The sequence below is a fragment of the Pristis pectinata genome, chromosome 7 (genome assembly GCF_009764475.1).
Source record: "Pristis pectinata isolate sPriPec2 chromosome 7, sPriPec2.1.pri, whole genome shotgun sequence".
NCBI lineage: Eukaryota > Metazoa > Chordata > Chondrichthyes > Rhinopristiformes > Pristidae > Pristis > Pristis pectinata.
The window spans coordinates 84,452,333-84,469,892 of NC_067411.1; the positions used below are offsets into that span (position 1 = coordinate 84,452,333).

At 38.6% G+C, this 17,560-nt stretch overlaps 1 protein-coding gene across 1 annotated transcript in view; it reads right to left on the reverse strand.

Annotated features, from left to right (window-relative positions):
* Positions 1 to 17,560, reverse strand: part of LOC127572791 (dmX-like protein 1) — a 158,647-nt gene that overhangs the window by 18,709 nt on the left and 122,378 nt on the right. Inside the window, 6 exon segments of the mRNA XM_052020417.1 lie at positions 942 to 1,083; positions 3,600 to 3,721; positions 3,935 to 4,021; positions 11,654 to 11,771; positions 15,007 to 15,208; positions 15,506 to 15,591. Of these exon segments, the coding sequence (XP_051876377.1) occupies positions 942 to 1,083; positions 3,600 to 3,721; positions 3,935 to 4,021; positions 11,654 to 11,771; positions 15,007 to 15,208; positions 15,506 to 15,591 (757 nt within the window).

Sequence of the window (17,560 nt, forward strand, 5' to 3'; positions counted from 1 at the left end):
CATTATTTACTGTGCAAATTTTCCAAACAAAACTATCCATTAAGTTGAGATGCTTAATGATAAAGGAATAGCCTCATGCAGGTCCTCCCCAGGTTACAAATGCCTGAGTTATGGACACACCATAAAAATGAGCAAGGGTTTGGAGACCGCAGTACGGATGGGGATGGACATGTCTGCAGCTGCGGAGCTCCAAGCATCTTCTGCCAGGTGGAAACAGGGCATTTCTACGTGCCTTTCCTCCATACCCCATCCCGCACTGCAACAACCGGGAGCTGGGTCAAGCCAAGAAGAGCTAGAAGCTTTGAGCAGACTCACTCGCTTGCTTTGTCACCGAGTCAGTGAAGCTGACTGGCAGCTGCTCTTCCTGTGCCTGCTCACTCTCCCGCCTGACTGGCAGCTTCTGTGATCTCCACCCACATACTGCTATTGTTCATTTTTTGCTCAGTTACGAGCAGTTTGGGTTGCAACAGACCTCAGGAATGGAATCCTGCAATAACCTCAGGACTGCCTGTACCCTTTACAAATAGCCAGAGTGGAAGGAAATTGTATATCATTAAATTGCGATGTCTGGGAGTTCAGGGAGGTGTATTCTTATTACTGATGCTTCTTGTACACTTAATGCACCAACAGTAAGAAGAGTATGTTTTAACCAACACAAATGGGCTAACTGATTGATGCGATAAGATATAATTATAAGAAAGTACAATTTCACTTATGTGCAGTACAACAAAGCCACTGAAGTAGAATAGTACTACTGGCTTTCTTTATCTCTCTAACCAAAAGATACACATGGAGGTTAAATGAAATCCTAAAGCTAACGGACTTAGCACTGTTACCAAATTTTGTTCTGTCATTTTATTGATGTCTTTTTTAAAAAAGTCTCTGTATATCGATGATTCCACATAAAGCTGATTAATAGATAAAACCAAATATAAACTCACCACAGATGCTCCTCTGCCCGTCTGTGTGCTACCTAACCACGGCATGTTTATAGGGGTGCCAGGAACGCTGGGAGTATATGGTGTGCTACACTGTAAATCACCAAAATCCTCTCTTGTGTGAACCACCAGGAATTCATCTGATCTACAAGCAAATACAAATGAATAAGATCATTAAATCAGAGCTAAAATGTTCCATGATCAGTGCCAAGCATCTAAGCAATAGATAGGATTCAAAATGCATTTGTGTTAGAATAGCCAATGCTGCTATGGCTCTATGCTATTGATTATAGCAAAGAGCTCAAGAATAATATATTAGACTATAGACTTCTTCATGGCTATTGTAATCTTCTACAATATTGTCACTAAACAGCCAGATAGGCCATGATATAAATGCAAGTTTCCCCCCTTCGCAATTTACCTCTTATGTTCCAAACAGGACTTTTACTCTCGATATAGTACTTCTCTCCTAAGCGCAATTGTTACTTCTGTTGAGTAATGATTTCTTGTACATTTTTCATCAAATGCATATGTTACATTAACAGCAAGGTGCCCAAAAAGACATCCATTTATAAAACATCTTTCCCATAATCATGCCCCATAGCATTTTTACAGCCAATGACGTATTTTGAAGAATCACAGTTGTAAAACAGAAAACAGAGCAAATTGCAGGTTTTGCAATCTACCTCCACAACCATCCAAGTTCCTGAATCATTCCACCTAATCTATATTGTAACCCAATCACTCTCAATGGCCAATATATCCTTCCAACCCAAAGCTGAATGCAATATTCTAGATTTTATCTAAGACTCCTTACGTCTGCAGCATAACTTCCTCTCTTTTGTATTTCATCGGCCTTACAATAAAGACCAAAATGCCATTAGCCCTAATGATGATTTTATATGTAGGCTTACTGAGTAACTAATTTGCATAGTTGGACTGTCAAATCTCTTTCTGCCTCCCCAGTTCCTTATAATATAAAAAAATGATCTGAGTTCTTTTTTGGGTTCAAATGTCAATTTTTCACAAATTAATTGAAACTATGTCCATTCACACATTATTCCATTTGTACAATTAGTATGACTTTTAATTTCATAACATTTGCAAATTTAGCCATCTAATGGTCTTCTTGGATTTATCTCGATCCAATCATGATCTCAGGATGCCCTGATATAGCCTATTTATATGGTGAAAAGGTGAAACACAAAAAAGGCAATACCATCATGCTGTCTGCCATTGAGGGAATCTGCTCTTTATGTATTCCTATACATTTCATACATATCAAATAATTTCCAACCAGCACCGCCCCCCGCCGCCCCGACTTGAAAAGTTAATAACTCAATTGCTGTCTGGAAAACCTTCCTGATAACTTCGATAAGCACTCCTTAATGTACCTGATTAAGGATATCCTTAAAATATTCAAGTAAATTTGTCAGACATGGTTCACTATCAACAATCCATACTTGCCCTCTTCATTCACACACAACTTCGATATTTGAACATAATTAGAAAGTATATGAGTATTTTCACAGTAAATAAAATTGATTCAAATTTTAAACAAATACATTTTTCTCTTGATGACTAAGCCACTTTGTGTTAAGAATTACAGATGTTCAGCCAAACACTTAAATGCAAATTGTTTTAAAGGACATCACCACGGCTGGAGAACTGTTTCATAATTGTCAGGAACTAGCCTCTACTTAATGCACATAGAGATTTCTGCAATTTTACAGCTTAGAGGTAACATGTTATTTTACCATTGGGGGTCAAGAAACAAGATACAACAGGAAACATAACTTATCTGAAATAGTGCAGAGCCAAGTGTGCAGTGGGAAGCGAGAACTTGTAGTTTTCAATATTAAAGAGAAAATACTTGGGAAATTAATAAACAAATGCATCATTGTAGTCCAGATAAAATGAATGCAGAGAATGGGGATGAATTGTTTGTGATCTTTCAGAAAAATAGCAGTGGATCATAAGGTAGTAAAGCAAGGAAGGAGGGACAAAGAAAAGGAGGAAAAAAGGGAGAGCCACAGAACTTACAAATCAATACATATTTTTAGCAAGCGTTGGAGATAAAATACTTGTATAAATAGAGAAATAGCAAAAGGACAGTCAGCAAGAACATAAGGGTTATTTTCAATCTGAATACAACAGACTTATTATCAACACCAAACTAAGTAGAAAGTGACTAAGAAGATGCAAAAGGTCTGTGATGAGACATAGACAAGTTATGTGAATAGGCAAGAAAGTGAGTATAAAGTGGGGAAATATGAGATTACTTGCTTTGGTAAGAACAATAGAAAAACAATTTTCTTTAAATGTGAAAAGCAATGAAAGAAAATAGTGTTTAGAGTGATCTCAGCTGTGAAGAAAACCCTTTTGGAGCTGGGCAAATGTGCATCATCAATCTTCTTGCTGCATCATGCAAGTACCACTCAACAAAATCTGATTAAATTTATCAACCTGTGAATGCCACATTATCATATGGTAATACTTTGAATTGATTGAATTTAGAACATAGCAGAAATTTTTTTTTTTGAAGTGTCACTAAAATATCAAGTAGGCAATCAATATAGACTACTTTAGGAATGATACTTTATGCTGCAAGATCCAATTAATTATAAAGCAGAAAATCAACTTGACTCCCATTATTCCTACCCTTTTGATTCCAGTTCAAAATCATCTTCAATCCAAGTATAGATCTGGGTAGCCAGGATTGCAGAAACATCCAGCTCTTGGATATCATGGCTGGTGGCTATGGCAACACAATTCCGATTAGCCTGAGAATTAGCAGAAAAAAAATCCTGAAGTTTCCACACTGCTAAAAGAATTGACAAAAGGTTTTCAACACAATGTAAAGGGCCAATTCCACTAGATGCACAGTTGATTAATTTTTTTTCCAAAATTCTGGTTAGGTTTCAATTGGACAGCACATTATTTACATTGATATTCAAGACAGGGATTTTTTTTATTGAATATACATAGTTGCTTACCTTATTAATTGCGAATGCTGTAATGATGTCAGATTCTTTGTGAACAATCCTTGCTCTACCACTAGGATAACCAGCATCTGTTTCCACCTTTACAAAGTAGAACAGAAAAAGATCACGCACTAAAGTAGCCAGTTTGCTTCCCATGGTACAAGAGTGTAATTAAACATTGGAACTGCACAACAAAAATAAATCCAGCCAATACTCTTCTCAGAAATTAAACTTCAGCAATTTTGTCTAAGCAAGACTGAACAGATTTTTCTGCACCAATTACATCATCTTCAATTGAACCAAAAAAGTACGTGTTTGCTATTCTAGATTTCAGCATTGTACAACATTAAATTTAAGCTTACAGTGAGAGGCAAAAATACTGCTTTGTTATTGACATCAAGAAGTGTCGTCGCAAGAATGAAATTGTTCCACCGGAGACCGACAGTAATAGCAAGCAAAATTAACATCACTGAGAAACTATTAACGCATCAAGGAGCAGAAACAAACAGTTGCTTTAGTGGATCTCACCCTATCCCCTATGATAAGCATGTATTAGACTAATTCTACACCTAACAGTATGTTTAATAGTTTAATAACAGAATCATTCACTTATAAAGATCTCCTCCTTCAAGAATGATCATGAAGCTCATGAAAGATCACCAAATAATGGACCAATCAAGATAGGGAAAAGAGACAATGAAGAGTGACTTAAAGTTTGATCAAAAGAATAGTTTTGAGGAAATTGCTGCAAGTATGGGAAGAGAAATAGGGTGGGGGGGCAGGATTGTTTCATAGAGTTTTAGGTGGGATCAAACTTAACTGAAGGCTCTGCAAACAATAGTGGAGTTGGGGAAAGGAAGGATTCACAGCAAGGCAGAATAAGAACAACAGGGTCCAGGACTTGAGGCTAGACTGGTGGAAACTGCAAAGGCAGAATGGGGAAAAGTCTTGGGGACCAAGACTTAAATTTTGTTGAGCAACCAATTCAGAGCCAAAGAATAGACCTGAAGCTATAGAGGTGAAGGCAGATCAGGAGAGGTGTAGCTCACAGACAGCCATGCCCATTTATGATAGCATTGTGGTTTAGTTACTGGACTGGTATTGAGAAGTCTAACTGTTCATCCAGAGACATGTTTGAATCCCACCCGGGGATATTTAAATTCAAGTAATTAAATTAGTCTGTAATAAGACTTCCAGATGGGTCTTGATAAGGTGCCACAAAACAGGCTTATCAGCAATGCTGACACACATGACATAAAAAGACTTTGATATTATGGATACGAAGCTGGCGAAGTAACAGACAACTGTTATGATGAACGGTTGTTTGTTGGACTGGAAGGTGAACAATGGCATTTCCCAGAGATCTGTGTTATATTAATGACCTTGATTTAGGGATGAAAGACAACTTCTAAATTCAGAATAACACAAAACTTTGCAGTATCGTAAAGTGTGAGGAGGATAGGGAAAAAAATACGGCAGGAATTAAACAGGCTAGTAACATGGGCAGACAAGTAGCTGATGAATGTTAATATGGAGAAAACTGAGGTAATGCATTTTGGTAGGACAAAAAAATGTACAAAGGGGAATATAGAATAAAATATACTGTTCTAAAAGAGGTGCAGGAACAGAGGGTCCTGAGGGCAAGGGACCTCACGTCAATGAAAATGACAATGCAGGTTGAGAAAATGGATAACGAGGCATTCAGGGCTTTATCAACTGAGACAAAGAATATTATAGCAGGGAAGTCATACTGAATATTAATAAAATACTGGTGCATCCTCAAATGGAGCAGTGCGTTCAGTTCTGGTCACCTTATTATAGGAATGATATGAAGGCATCAGAGAGTTCAGATGAGATTTACGAAAAATGGTTTCTGGGATGAGGGGCTATAGTTACAAGGACAGAGAAACTGTGACTGTTATCTGTGGAGAACAAGGCTGAGGTGAGATCAAATAAGTATATAAAATGAGGGGTCTGGACAGAGTGGACGGTGGGAGGCTGCTCTATTTGGTGGACAGTTGAAGACTAGAAGTCACAGATATAAAACAAATGGGGAAGAGCAGTCAAAGAATTTTTTTTTGTTTTGTGGTATGTGGTTAAAATCTTGAGCGGACTGCCTGCAGAAATGATGGAGGCAGATTCCATTGTCACTTTCAAGAGGGACTTGGATAAATATATGATGAAGAAAAATCCACAACACTACATAAAAATAAGGCTGGTGGGTAGAACTAGAGTGCCGTTTTGGTAGATAACTGGTGTAGACATGAAGGGCTGAAAGGCCTTCTGTGCTGTAACCATTCCACAATTCTTTAAGAACTCATGGATTCTAAGGACGAGTAGACCATTTAGCCGCTTGAACCTGCTCTATCATTCAGTAGGATTGTGGCTGATCTATTACCTGTGTACTACTTTCCTGCACTAACCCCTTGGTTCCCTTAATATCTAAAAATCTATCAACCCTGCTTTCAATATACTCCGTGACTGAGCCGCCACAGCTTTGCTGGGTAGAAAATTCCAAAGATTCACGTCACTGTGGATGAAGAACTATCCTCTCTTCTCTGTTCTAAATTGTCTACCCCTTATTTGGAGACTATGACCCTTATTTCTAGACACCCCATCCAGGGGAAACCTCATCCTCACAGCAATTCTGTCAAGCCACTCAAGAATTTTGTACATTTCAATGAAGTCACCTCTCATTCTTCTAAATTCCAGTGGGCATTGATGTAGTTTGCTTAATTTTTCCTCATACAACAAATTATAAAAAGCTAGGATAGGCAAAGTGGATTGAATCCACTGGATTGTCATAAAGACTCACATCAGGCAATAATGTTTTTCAGGGAAGAACATCTACCATCCTTATAGTCCAGCTGATATGCAACTTCAGACTCAATGTTTTTACTCTTAACAGCTCTATCAAATTACCTAGCCATTCGATTCAGTGACGATTTACGGACAATAAAAGCTGGCTCTGCCAGTGACATCAGCATCCCATAAATGAATAAATTTAAACAAAATATCCAACATCCAGGTCCTTCAGTACCTCAGGACATTAGTGTCTCATGAACAAATGATCAAGAAGTAGATAAACTTTGTACTGAGTCACAACATCCTTATTCCTTTTCACCATTACCTCTTCTTGTGATACATCTGTACTTCCTTACTTGCAACAAACTAGCTTCCAAGGCCAACACATCTTGTATCCAATTTGAGGTGGGCATTTGTGGCATGCAAGCTATTGGTAATGACCTGCATGCACTCATTTAATTTCCAATTCGATACGTTATGCTGGTTGCTACTAGTACTATAGATATAAACGCTATCGCAAAGGCCTTCAAACATCACGCTATTTTTGTTGGAGAATAATTCCTTTAACCCATCTACCAGTTGGAACAGTACAGTTGAATACCTATTGATACATTGCGCAATCTTGGTAACTGCTCCAGATGAATCCTGTTTGAAGTATCCAAGACCTAGTATCTGTGTGCAGCTGAAAAAGACTTCGGTAGACTTGTGTTGTCTGACTTGGATTCTGTCCCAGTGTATGCTGTGCCTCATCTGCTCCTACTCACTTTTGACATGCGAGTCATCAGGTGAAAAACCCATCTATCTGCATTATCGGTCATCCCTAAGTGCAAGTGCCGGAATAATCAATCTGGTCATGAAATAATCTTACGATTGATTTAGCAATTTCAGAGCAAGTGATGTAAAAGATAGCTGGGAATGCAAGGGTTAATGACTGGCAATGTAAAGGTTAATGGTATGCTTCTCATTGCCAGCTTCTTCCAATGGTAAGGAATTACCTCAGCCATGGGGTGACTATAGTTATGGCTGGATTTGAGGCCAGGTGTGGGTAAGAAAGAAATAGTTATTTTAGACGTCTTGTTTTGCTAAAGCTTGCTGTAAGCAACTGCCGTAGTAAGTGCAATTTCCCACCAAGCTTTCCCACGAAGTGGGTATAAAGGAACACAGTAACCGGTGCATCTTTGAGTGGGTCTAATACAGAGCTCGGGTTACACTGTTTACTCTTTTTCTGTATCCCTCACTCCTGCTAGCGTTAAACTAATAAAGCATTGATTGTAAGTTCTTCGGTTCTGCTATTGTCTGATTTATTACAGAGCATGGGTCGACTTTTACAGTGACTTCTTCTGAGGAGTTGGTGCTTGAATTCTGCACCATCTCTTGGGAGATGTTTGAAGGCCAAGTGGGATTTACAGGGGTGCATTCAAACTGCTAAGGTAAGAATGTTTTTTTTAATGGGCATGATCAGGTTTCACTATGTTGACATCAAGCCAAAATATGTGAGTATTGCATGCCACTTGGAAGGATGGTGCTTAGTTCTATCAGCAGCATATGTGACTTTACAGACTTCTTATGGACATACATGCCAAACTTCACTACTGTTTAGGAACACCCTTTAAGTTGTCAATTAAGATGTGATTGAGAGTTCTTTCCTCTCCCTGATGTTCCATGCAAGGCAGACAGAGAACAAGAGTGAGAGGAACAGCACATATCAAACAAATGAATGGAGAGCATTTGTTCAGGGAAGCTAGATGGGAGTTGCTTAAAATTATGTAATGATGCAGGTAAGTGCCAATACAAATGGGATGCAAGGATGTGCTTAAAGGGGGATTAGTATACCTGCAAAGATGAGAGGTGTGATGAGCTGGCTTAGGTTTTAATAGAGGGATGCCAGCCTAAAACAGCACATCCAGGGAGGGGTTACCAAAGCACGATACCCTTAAGTTCATGCATTACATAAATTTAGTGCCTTGCTACCAACTGGAATATATTAAAATTTTATGTTTCAACTGTCTTTTTAAATACAGACATTGAAAATTACTTGCATGGAGAAGCATCATGCACCTAGTTAATCTGGAAATTTAAAAATAATTTAGCAAAGCAGAGGATAGATTGAAAAAATAAATTGATGGATCCTCTGCACTTCAGATTAAAACAACTAATGATATTTTCAGTCCAATATATGAAGACACAAATGCTGTTTTTTTTTTAAAACAGTCTGTTTTCTGTTCAGTTTACTACCAAATAACATATTAAGACCTTGTTATCCATAAGGGATTAGGACACAGACTTTCTATGGACAACAGAAATTGCAGGTACCTTTACAGCTGCTGACAATGACAGTATTACCATGATCAACCCCTCCATAGATATAACAACTTCCAAGTGAACATCAGCTTGCAAGCTAAAAGATACCACTGAAGCAACAAATATCAAAATTGTTTGCACAACTATCCAAGTTCCTGACCCTGGCTCTGGCTACAAACCCATGTGTATTCCTGACCTGTGTTCCTGATTCCAACCCTAGTCTTGATCATGACTACATTCTCAGCCCGCATTAAGCATCCTGTTTCCAGCTGCAGTATTTCTATAACACTGTATCTATTATGTTAACATACTGACTAAGATACTGGAGCATGCAGGACTTGGGAATTAATATGTTAAGTAACATGTAAAGCAGATGTAATTAACATATGCGAAGAATAGACATGATAACAAAAAAATAACAAACATTCAGCTCAGGTTCCAGATTTCAATTCCAAATGTGCACTATCAGCATAAGACATCAAATGTAAGCCATCTCATGGCAAACAAGATTTACCACATACTATAGGATGGGGCTCTGCAGAAATATATGATGTCTACCAACACTCTCAGTAAAACAAGACAGACTTCAGAAGTATAGGGGATGGCAGATAAGTACATCAGCAGATAATGAGGACTTTGCATAATCCATCACAAATTCCTAACATGAAATGTAGGAAATTACGATGGGCATACTTTATAGATATTTCAGTGTAATTTCCTAGTCTCTACATGCCCAATCTAGTGTTGCCATTATTTGCTTATTGCAGTTATTTTTGCTCCAGACCAAATCTTCCTGCTCTAAGTCCACACATGGGCCACAACCCCACTGTATTGCAAAAGGAGCAGCACAAATCTTGGCAGTTGGCAAATGAGCAACTTCCGGATAATGGACAAAAAGGTTCATTCTCTGACAAGTAAGTGTGTTGTCAACGTCAGAGATGGTACACAAGATATGTGGAAAAAGAGACCCCGTTCAGCATTCAACATGGCAGCTGGGGAGACCGTTTTTCTGAAAAGCAATGCTTATTCTCACCAAAATATATACTCCCTAATTCTGCATTTTTAATTATGCAAATTCTAAATAAAACATGTTCTAAACCAGAGGGGAAAAAAATGTAATTTTACTTCACGGTAATAGCCCCAATGGTAAAATTATATTTGAAAATTCACAATAAATGTTCTTACCCTCTTAGATTATGAACCCACTGAGAGTATACAGTCAAAGTATTTCTCTTACTTGAGCTTAAATGAATGATTTATTCTTAAACTTAGACTCTGTTATTAATTTAATTGAATTACCTTAAACTAGATGTCAACATTGCATTAAAGAAGACAGTACTTTCAGGACAGAATACTACATTTGGTGCTAGAACTGATTATGAACAGTGGAGCTGTACCTTGTTGATGCTAGGTTCCTCCGTCATAGAATTTCTGACCTTTTCATTGGAGGTGTCTACTGACTACATCACAGAACAAAGAACAGCCACAACACAAATGATTTAAAACAAAAAGAGATGAAGTAAGCATGAGTTAGAAAACATTGTTAGAGATGAAGCTCTGTCCTTACATCAAAAAAACAATTATTGATCCTAAAATAGATATTAAAACCAAGGACTTCACTGGTATTTCTGCTATCTGAAAGTCCTATGGAGACTAAACTAACAAGAAATACCTCAAAATAATTTTCATGATAACATTGGCTTGATCATCCCTTCTAACATTATATTTCATAAACTCAATTAAAATAGTGTTTTGTAATCTAAGGAATTTACCTCATCGATATTTTAATAGATGATTGCCAGGTGAAACCAGAAAACTGGATCAAGGAAGTACAAGACAATGTAACTTAGATAAATAAAATAAAACTTTACAAGTCAAACTATGAAGAATAATGGGGGAGAATGCTGGGAGTGCAGTAAATGTAATTCAAAGTAAATACATGTGAAGCAGTACATTTGGAAAAAAACTTAAATATAGCCAAACTGGTAACATTCTCATTGGAGTTAAATGACAGAAATGCAGGGGGAAATACGCACATCCTCAAAAGTAAGTAAGGCGATGAAAGGCATTTAAAGGTCAGCAGATATACTGTACCTTCCCTTCTCTGGCACTGAATATAAAAAGTATGAGTAATCAATCTTTAAAAGACAAAGTGAAGTCCAATGTTGTTGGAAAATTTATGGAACTGATCCCATTATTGATAATGTTAGTAAGGGGCAGCAAATAGCTACTCTAGAGGTAAGAACGCAGGAAAGTAAAACGTTATTGCTGAGGATGATCAGGCTCTGACTGGAAAGTTAAAAAGGGAAACATGAAAAGACAATTTTTTTTCTTGTCAACGGAAGAGAAGAGATATTTAAGGAAGGAAGGTTTGGTCAATGATGTCAAAGGCTGAGATAGTAAAGGAGTGGATAGTGTATTCACAAAGGCAGGTAAACTGTGCAATTTGGAGTGTGGCCAGGAAGTAAAGTTGACCCAGTTAAGAATGAGGTAAAATGGAATATAAATTAGAAATATGTAGGTTTGTGGTTATTATTCAACCACAGGCAATATATACAAAGATGCCAATTAGTAGACGGTAAAGAAGAAATAAACTTAGTTTCTTATATTTGTTATGATACTGACCTCATTTTGACATCTTTTTTTGGTGAATATGTTTCTAATGAAAGTCTCTTGCACCTCTTCCTGTTTCACGAGATACTGCCAAAGTCTTTTAACTGGAAGTGCAGCATGGTGTTTTGACCTGGAGACAAAAAGTCATCTCAATTGGGCAGTAATGGGTGTTCTGGTAGAAAGTCTTACACAATTGTAATGCAAATTAAAAGAAACACACTTGATTATGTTAAATAAATGTTACTAAAAGAAAATAAATATAGTAAAATAACCTTTCCAGTCAACAGTAAAGATTGGTTACAAAATAAGCAAATACATGCCAGTGTCCAGATCTCAATAAATTGTATTCTTATAACCCCAGGTTTCCGTAAGACTGCCATTATTATCACCGTGTTGGCTCCTTAAACAATGCAAAACAAACCCCACTACCTTGCAACCAAAACCCTGTATCATGTCTTCTGATATCAAAATTTCCTTTCAAAGATTCAAAGCTCTCTTTCTTAACCAATTCTTCTGTCAATAAATTTATATAGACCATCACTCTATACAATTCCTCCTAATTTTTATTAAACATGGAAGTGTCCCAATAAGAGAAAATAGTGAAAGTAAAAAAAAAAGTGCCAATGTTGGAAATCTAAAATAAAAACAGAAAATGCTGGAAATACTTAGGTCAGGCTGCATCTACGGGAAGAGAACAGAGTGAACATTTCTGGTCAAAGACTCTTCGACATTTGTTCTGATGCTGATTATTTCCATTATTTTCTGTTTTTCTATTATTTAAGGGAAAACAGTAGTTCTCTATTCACTCTATCAATACCTTTCATAACTTTGTACTAACCTTCTTTGCTTCAGTGAAAATAATTCAAGCATTTTAAGGGTCTTGTCATAACAATAGTTTCTAATCACTGGCAGCATCTAACTATGATTTAATGTTCTTCTTTAATGGGACAGTCAAAACCCATAAAATACTGGTTAGACCTGTAGTGTGTAAAATTTATTTTCAATTCTTTACTCTTGTATGTTATGGCTCTACTAGTATAAACTAAAATACCACTGATCTTTTTCATGACTTTAGTCATAAGATTTAGGTTTAGGCCAATAAGTGGAAAGTTACTTTCACCCATGCAAGTGCCAATAAAACGGTCTAACCATCTCCCTCTGTCATTGAACAACAGTACCACTGCAGAATCTCCCACCCTAAATACTACTGATCAGAAACTTAAATGGGCAAGTTGCACGTGCAAGAACAAAGAGCATATTGTTTAGTGAAAAACGAGCTGCTGGAGGAACCATGGAAGCAAATGGATAGTCAATGTTTCGGTTTGGGACCCTGCATCAGGACTGAGAGTGTAAAGGGGAGACAGCCAGTTTAAAGAGGGGAGGGGGCAGGGTGAGGCAGGAGCTGGCAAGCGATAGGTGGATCCAGGTGAGGAGCAGTTGATGGGTAAATGGAGCCAGGTGGAGGAAGGAGGGGTGGAGGCAACAAAGGGCTACAGAAAATGGAATCTTATTAGAAAGGGTGAGTGGATATGGAAGGGATGGGCAAAAAGGGAACAACGGGGGAGGGGAGAGGACAGGGGACTGAATGGGTAGAGCGTATGGGTGATAGGCAGATGGAACCAGGTGCGAGAGGGGAAAGAAACTGGGAAACAAAGGGCTCGTGGCGGTTGGGGTTGGGGATGTGGAAAGAAGGGGATGTGCAGGAGGACCCAAGGTGGATTAGGAAGAGAGACGAAAGGAGCAGAAGGGGTGTGAGTAACCTGAAACTGGAGAATTCAATGTTCATGCCATTCGGAATACGAGGTGCTGTTCCTTTTGACTGTGTTATTGTTTATTGATTAGCGATTGACTGTTAAAAGCCTTTCCACCACCTGCACGACCCAGCCCGCAAGCGATTGGTATTGGTTTTATAATTTTCACATATTCCAAGATACAGTGGAAAAACTTTTGTTTTGCATGCCATCCAGACAGATCATTTCATACATAAGTACGTTGAGGTAGTAAAATGGAAAACAGAATGCAGAATATAACATTATAGTTACAGAGAAAGTGCAGTGCAGGAGAATATATAAAGTGCAAGGAGCATTGGTAGGTTGGGAGATCATCTTTTAGATCATGAGAGTTCCATTCAAGAGTCTGGTTATCAAGCAGGATAGAAGCTGTCCTTGAGCTGCTATGGTGCCTGCATCTTCTGCTTGATGGGAGTGGGGGGGAAGAAGAGAGAATGACCGGGGTGGAAGGGGCCTTTGATTATGTTGGCTGCTTTCCCAAGGTGGCGGAGAGTGTAGACAGAGTGAATAGAGGGGAGGCTGGTTTGTGCGATGGACTGGGCTGTGTTCACAACTCTCTGCAGTTTCTTGCAGTCTTGGGCAGAGCAGTTGCCATATTAAGCTGTGATGCATCCGGATAGGATGCTTTCTATGGTGCATCTGTATTGATTGGTGAGAGTCTTCGGAGAAATGCCAAATTTCCTTAAACTTCTGAGGAAGTAGATGCATTGGTGTACCTTCTTGGCCATGGAATCAGCGTGACTGGACAAGGACAAATTGTTGGTGATATTTACACCTTGGAACTTAAAGCTCTCAACCATCTCCACCTCTGCACTGTTGATGCAGACAGGAGTGTGTACTCTGCCCCACTTGCTGAAGTCAATGACCAACTCCTTTGTTTTTCTGACATCGAGGGAAAGGTTGTCATCTTGACACCATGCCACCAAACCACCTTCTTCCAGGAATATGCCTATTAGCTTCAACAGCACAAAGTTCTGAACTATTTAACTACAATGTGGCCTACTTGATTGGCATTCTCTTTACTACTTCTGAAGTACCTTAGGTAACACCTTACCAAGAGTCCTTCAACAACACTCCTGACCCTATTACATCATTTGCCTAGAAGAGCAGGGAAAGCAGATTTATGTTCCTCTCCATGTTACTTACCATTTTGCAATATCACCATAGCTTCACCTCAGCAAATCAAAACCACAAAACTCCTCACCTAATGAAATAGGCTGCAGTACTTCAAGGCAGTAGCTCTTCATCTTCTCAAGGGCGATTAGGGGTGATCAATAAGCACTAGCCTTGCCAATAATGTTCATATCCCGATAATAAATAATAAAACAATCTTAAATTCTGTTCGTTTATTTCATAAGTGATTTCCAATTTGCTTTCTTATATCAGTTCCACTTCATTAAAAGGAAATCAAATTACTTTATTGATTGGAAATAAATCAAGAAATACATCCTTCCCTACTGGATACAAATCATGCAAAATCTAGGAAGCAGCGACTTTGAATATATGAGTTACTTTTAATTTAGTCTATCATTGGATCAGTAAAATCATTCAATATCGTTGCATTATTCCCCTTACTTGAATGGTGTATTTGTGGGTTCCAGTAATGCTTTATGGATGAGAAGCGCAGGACCTGAAGATATTGTGCCTTCATTGGTATGCATTGAGATGAAGTCTGGAGGTGGACCACCAAATAACTCAAGTCGCCGAAGCAATACCTGTTCCCAGCGCTGAAGAGTCTTTAAAATTGCATGACAAGGAGGAGAACAAACAGGGAGTTCTGCAAGAAAGCAATAATGTTGAAAACAACAAAGCTATAAAATTAAATTTGCGTTAAGAAACTTGAGAATTTGGAAATATAATTGAATGGTTTTAAAGCTTTCAAATTACACGACAATTGCTTATTTTAACCCTTTAAAATCAGTTGCTTCTTCCCTTCTGGATTATAATCCCTCATCACATATAGTGAAACTGTAAAGCTAAATTCTGTCCTCAATGCCTTGAGGATAAATACAAGGTGATAAAGGAAGATTAAAAAATTTTGTTACATTTTGAAGCACATAGACAAGTTAATTACCTGCAAGGTCCAGCCCTGCCATTGGATAAAAGTTCTTTAAGTTGTGTAGCACCAACTGCACCATAGCATATCGCATCAGTGACCAGCTAAATAATATTAAAAAGTTAAAAAGGTTACTGTGACAAATAAATCTATCATTTTTTTCTTTTATTGTTTAAAGTATGATAAAATTCAGCACAGCTTACTGGCCAATAAAATTGGAATGGACATTATTCTTAGACCATTGTTTTAAACTTCCTAGATAAAAATTCTATCAGAACAACTTGAAGTAAAATTTGAATTAATTCAACATTTATCGAAGGCATGTAACTTTATTGAAGCCACCTTTCACACTATAGGTACGCCAGTCCATATTTTGTGATCAATGGCAAAGTGACAATGACTTTGATGAACCCTGCCCACAAAATTTCAGTGGACTTGGTGAAAATGTTTGCCCCATTTGTAATGTCACTGTTAATTAAGCAACGTGATCTTTACAGAACTCAGCAAACTGTCATTAAACTGACTGAGAAGTCAAGCAGACTGAAGAATTTGGGCCACAAGTTCAGTATAAAATGTTGTTATGTAAACTAAGCTTTTAAAGCACGTTACTGAGATTTAAGAATGGAAAATATGCATGTTTTAAAGTAGAAACCAAAAGAGCACAAATTTTATAAGAATTTTTAAAAATTTAAATAATTGATAGAATGATAAAACTATGCACAAGATTAGTATTCAGTATCAGCTTATTAAAATCTCAGTTACACTCAATTCATGGAGTGACATATTCAGGGCCTGACGGGATTTTCCCCAGGCTGCTTCGAGAGGCAAGGGAGAAGATTGTTGAACCGCTGGTAAGGACCTTTGAGTCCTCGTTGTCCACGGGGATGGTGCCGGAGGATTGGAGGGTGGCGAATGTTGTCCCCCTGTTCAAAAAAGGTAGTAGGGATAGTCCAGGGAATTACAGACCGGTGAGCCTTACATCTGTGGTGGGTAAGCTGTTAGAAAGGATTCTAAGGGATAGGATCTATGAACACCTGGAGAATAATGGACTGATTAGGGACAGCCAGCATGGATTTGTGAAGGGAAGATCTTGCCTCACAAGCTTGATAGAGTTCTTTGAGGAGGTGACGAGGAAGATTGACGAGGGTAATGCGGTGGATGTGGTCTATATGGATTTTAGTAAGGCGTTTGATAAGGTTCCTCATGGTAGGCTTCTTCAGAAGGTCAGAGGCCAAGGGATCCAGGGAAGCTTGGCTGTGTGGATTAGGAATTGGCTTGCCTGTAGAAAGCAGAGGGTTGTGGTGGAAGGAGTGCCCTCGGATTGGAGGGCAGTGACTAGTGGTGTCCCGCAGGGATCAGTTCTGGGACCTCTACTTTTTGTGATATTTACAGAGGACTTAGATGAGGGGGTGGAAGGCTGGGTTAGTAAGTTTGCGGACGACACTAAGATCGGCGGTGTTGTGGATAGTGGGGAGGGATGTCCGAACTTACAGAGGGATATTGATAGGATGCAGAGCTAGGCTGACAAGTGGCAGATGGAGTTCAATCCGGAGAAGTGTGAGGTGGTACACTTTGGAAGGACAAACTCCAGGGCAGAGTACAAGGTAAATGGCAAGGTACTTGGCAGTGTAGAGGAGCAGAGGGATCTGGGGGGTTCATATTCACAGTTCACTGAAAGTTGCCTCACAAGTGGATAGAGCAGTTAAGAAGGCCTATGGGATGTTAGCTTTCATAAATCGTGGGATTGAGTTTAAGAGCCGCGAAGTGATGATGCAGCTTTACAAAACTCTAGTTAGACCACACTTAGAGTACTGTGTTCAGTTTTGGTCGCCACATTATAGGAAGGATGTGGAGGCGTTGGAGAGGGTGCAGAGGAGATTTACCAGGATGCTGCCTGGATTAGAGTGTATGGAATATGAGGAGAGGCTTAAGGTGCTAGGGCTTTATTCACTGGAAAGGAGGAGGATGAGAGGAGACATGATAGAGGTATATAAAATATTGAGAGGAATAGATAGAGCAGACAGTCAGTGCCTCCTTCCCAGGGCACCAATGCTCAAGATGAGAGGGCATGGC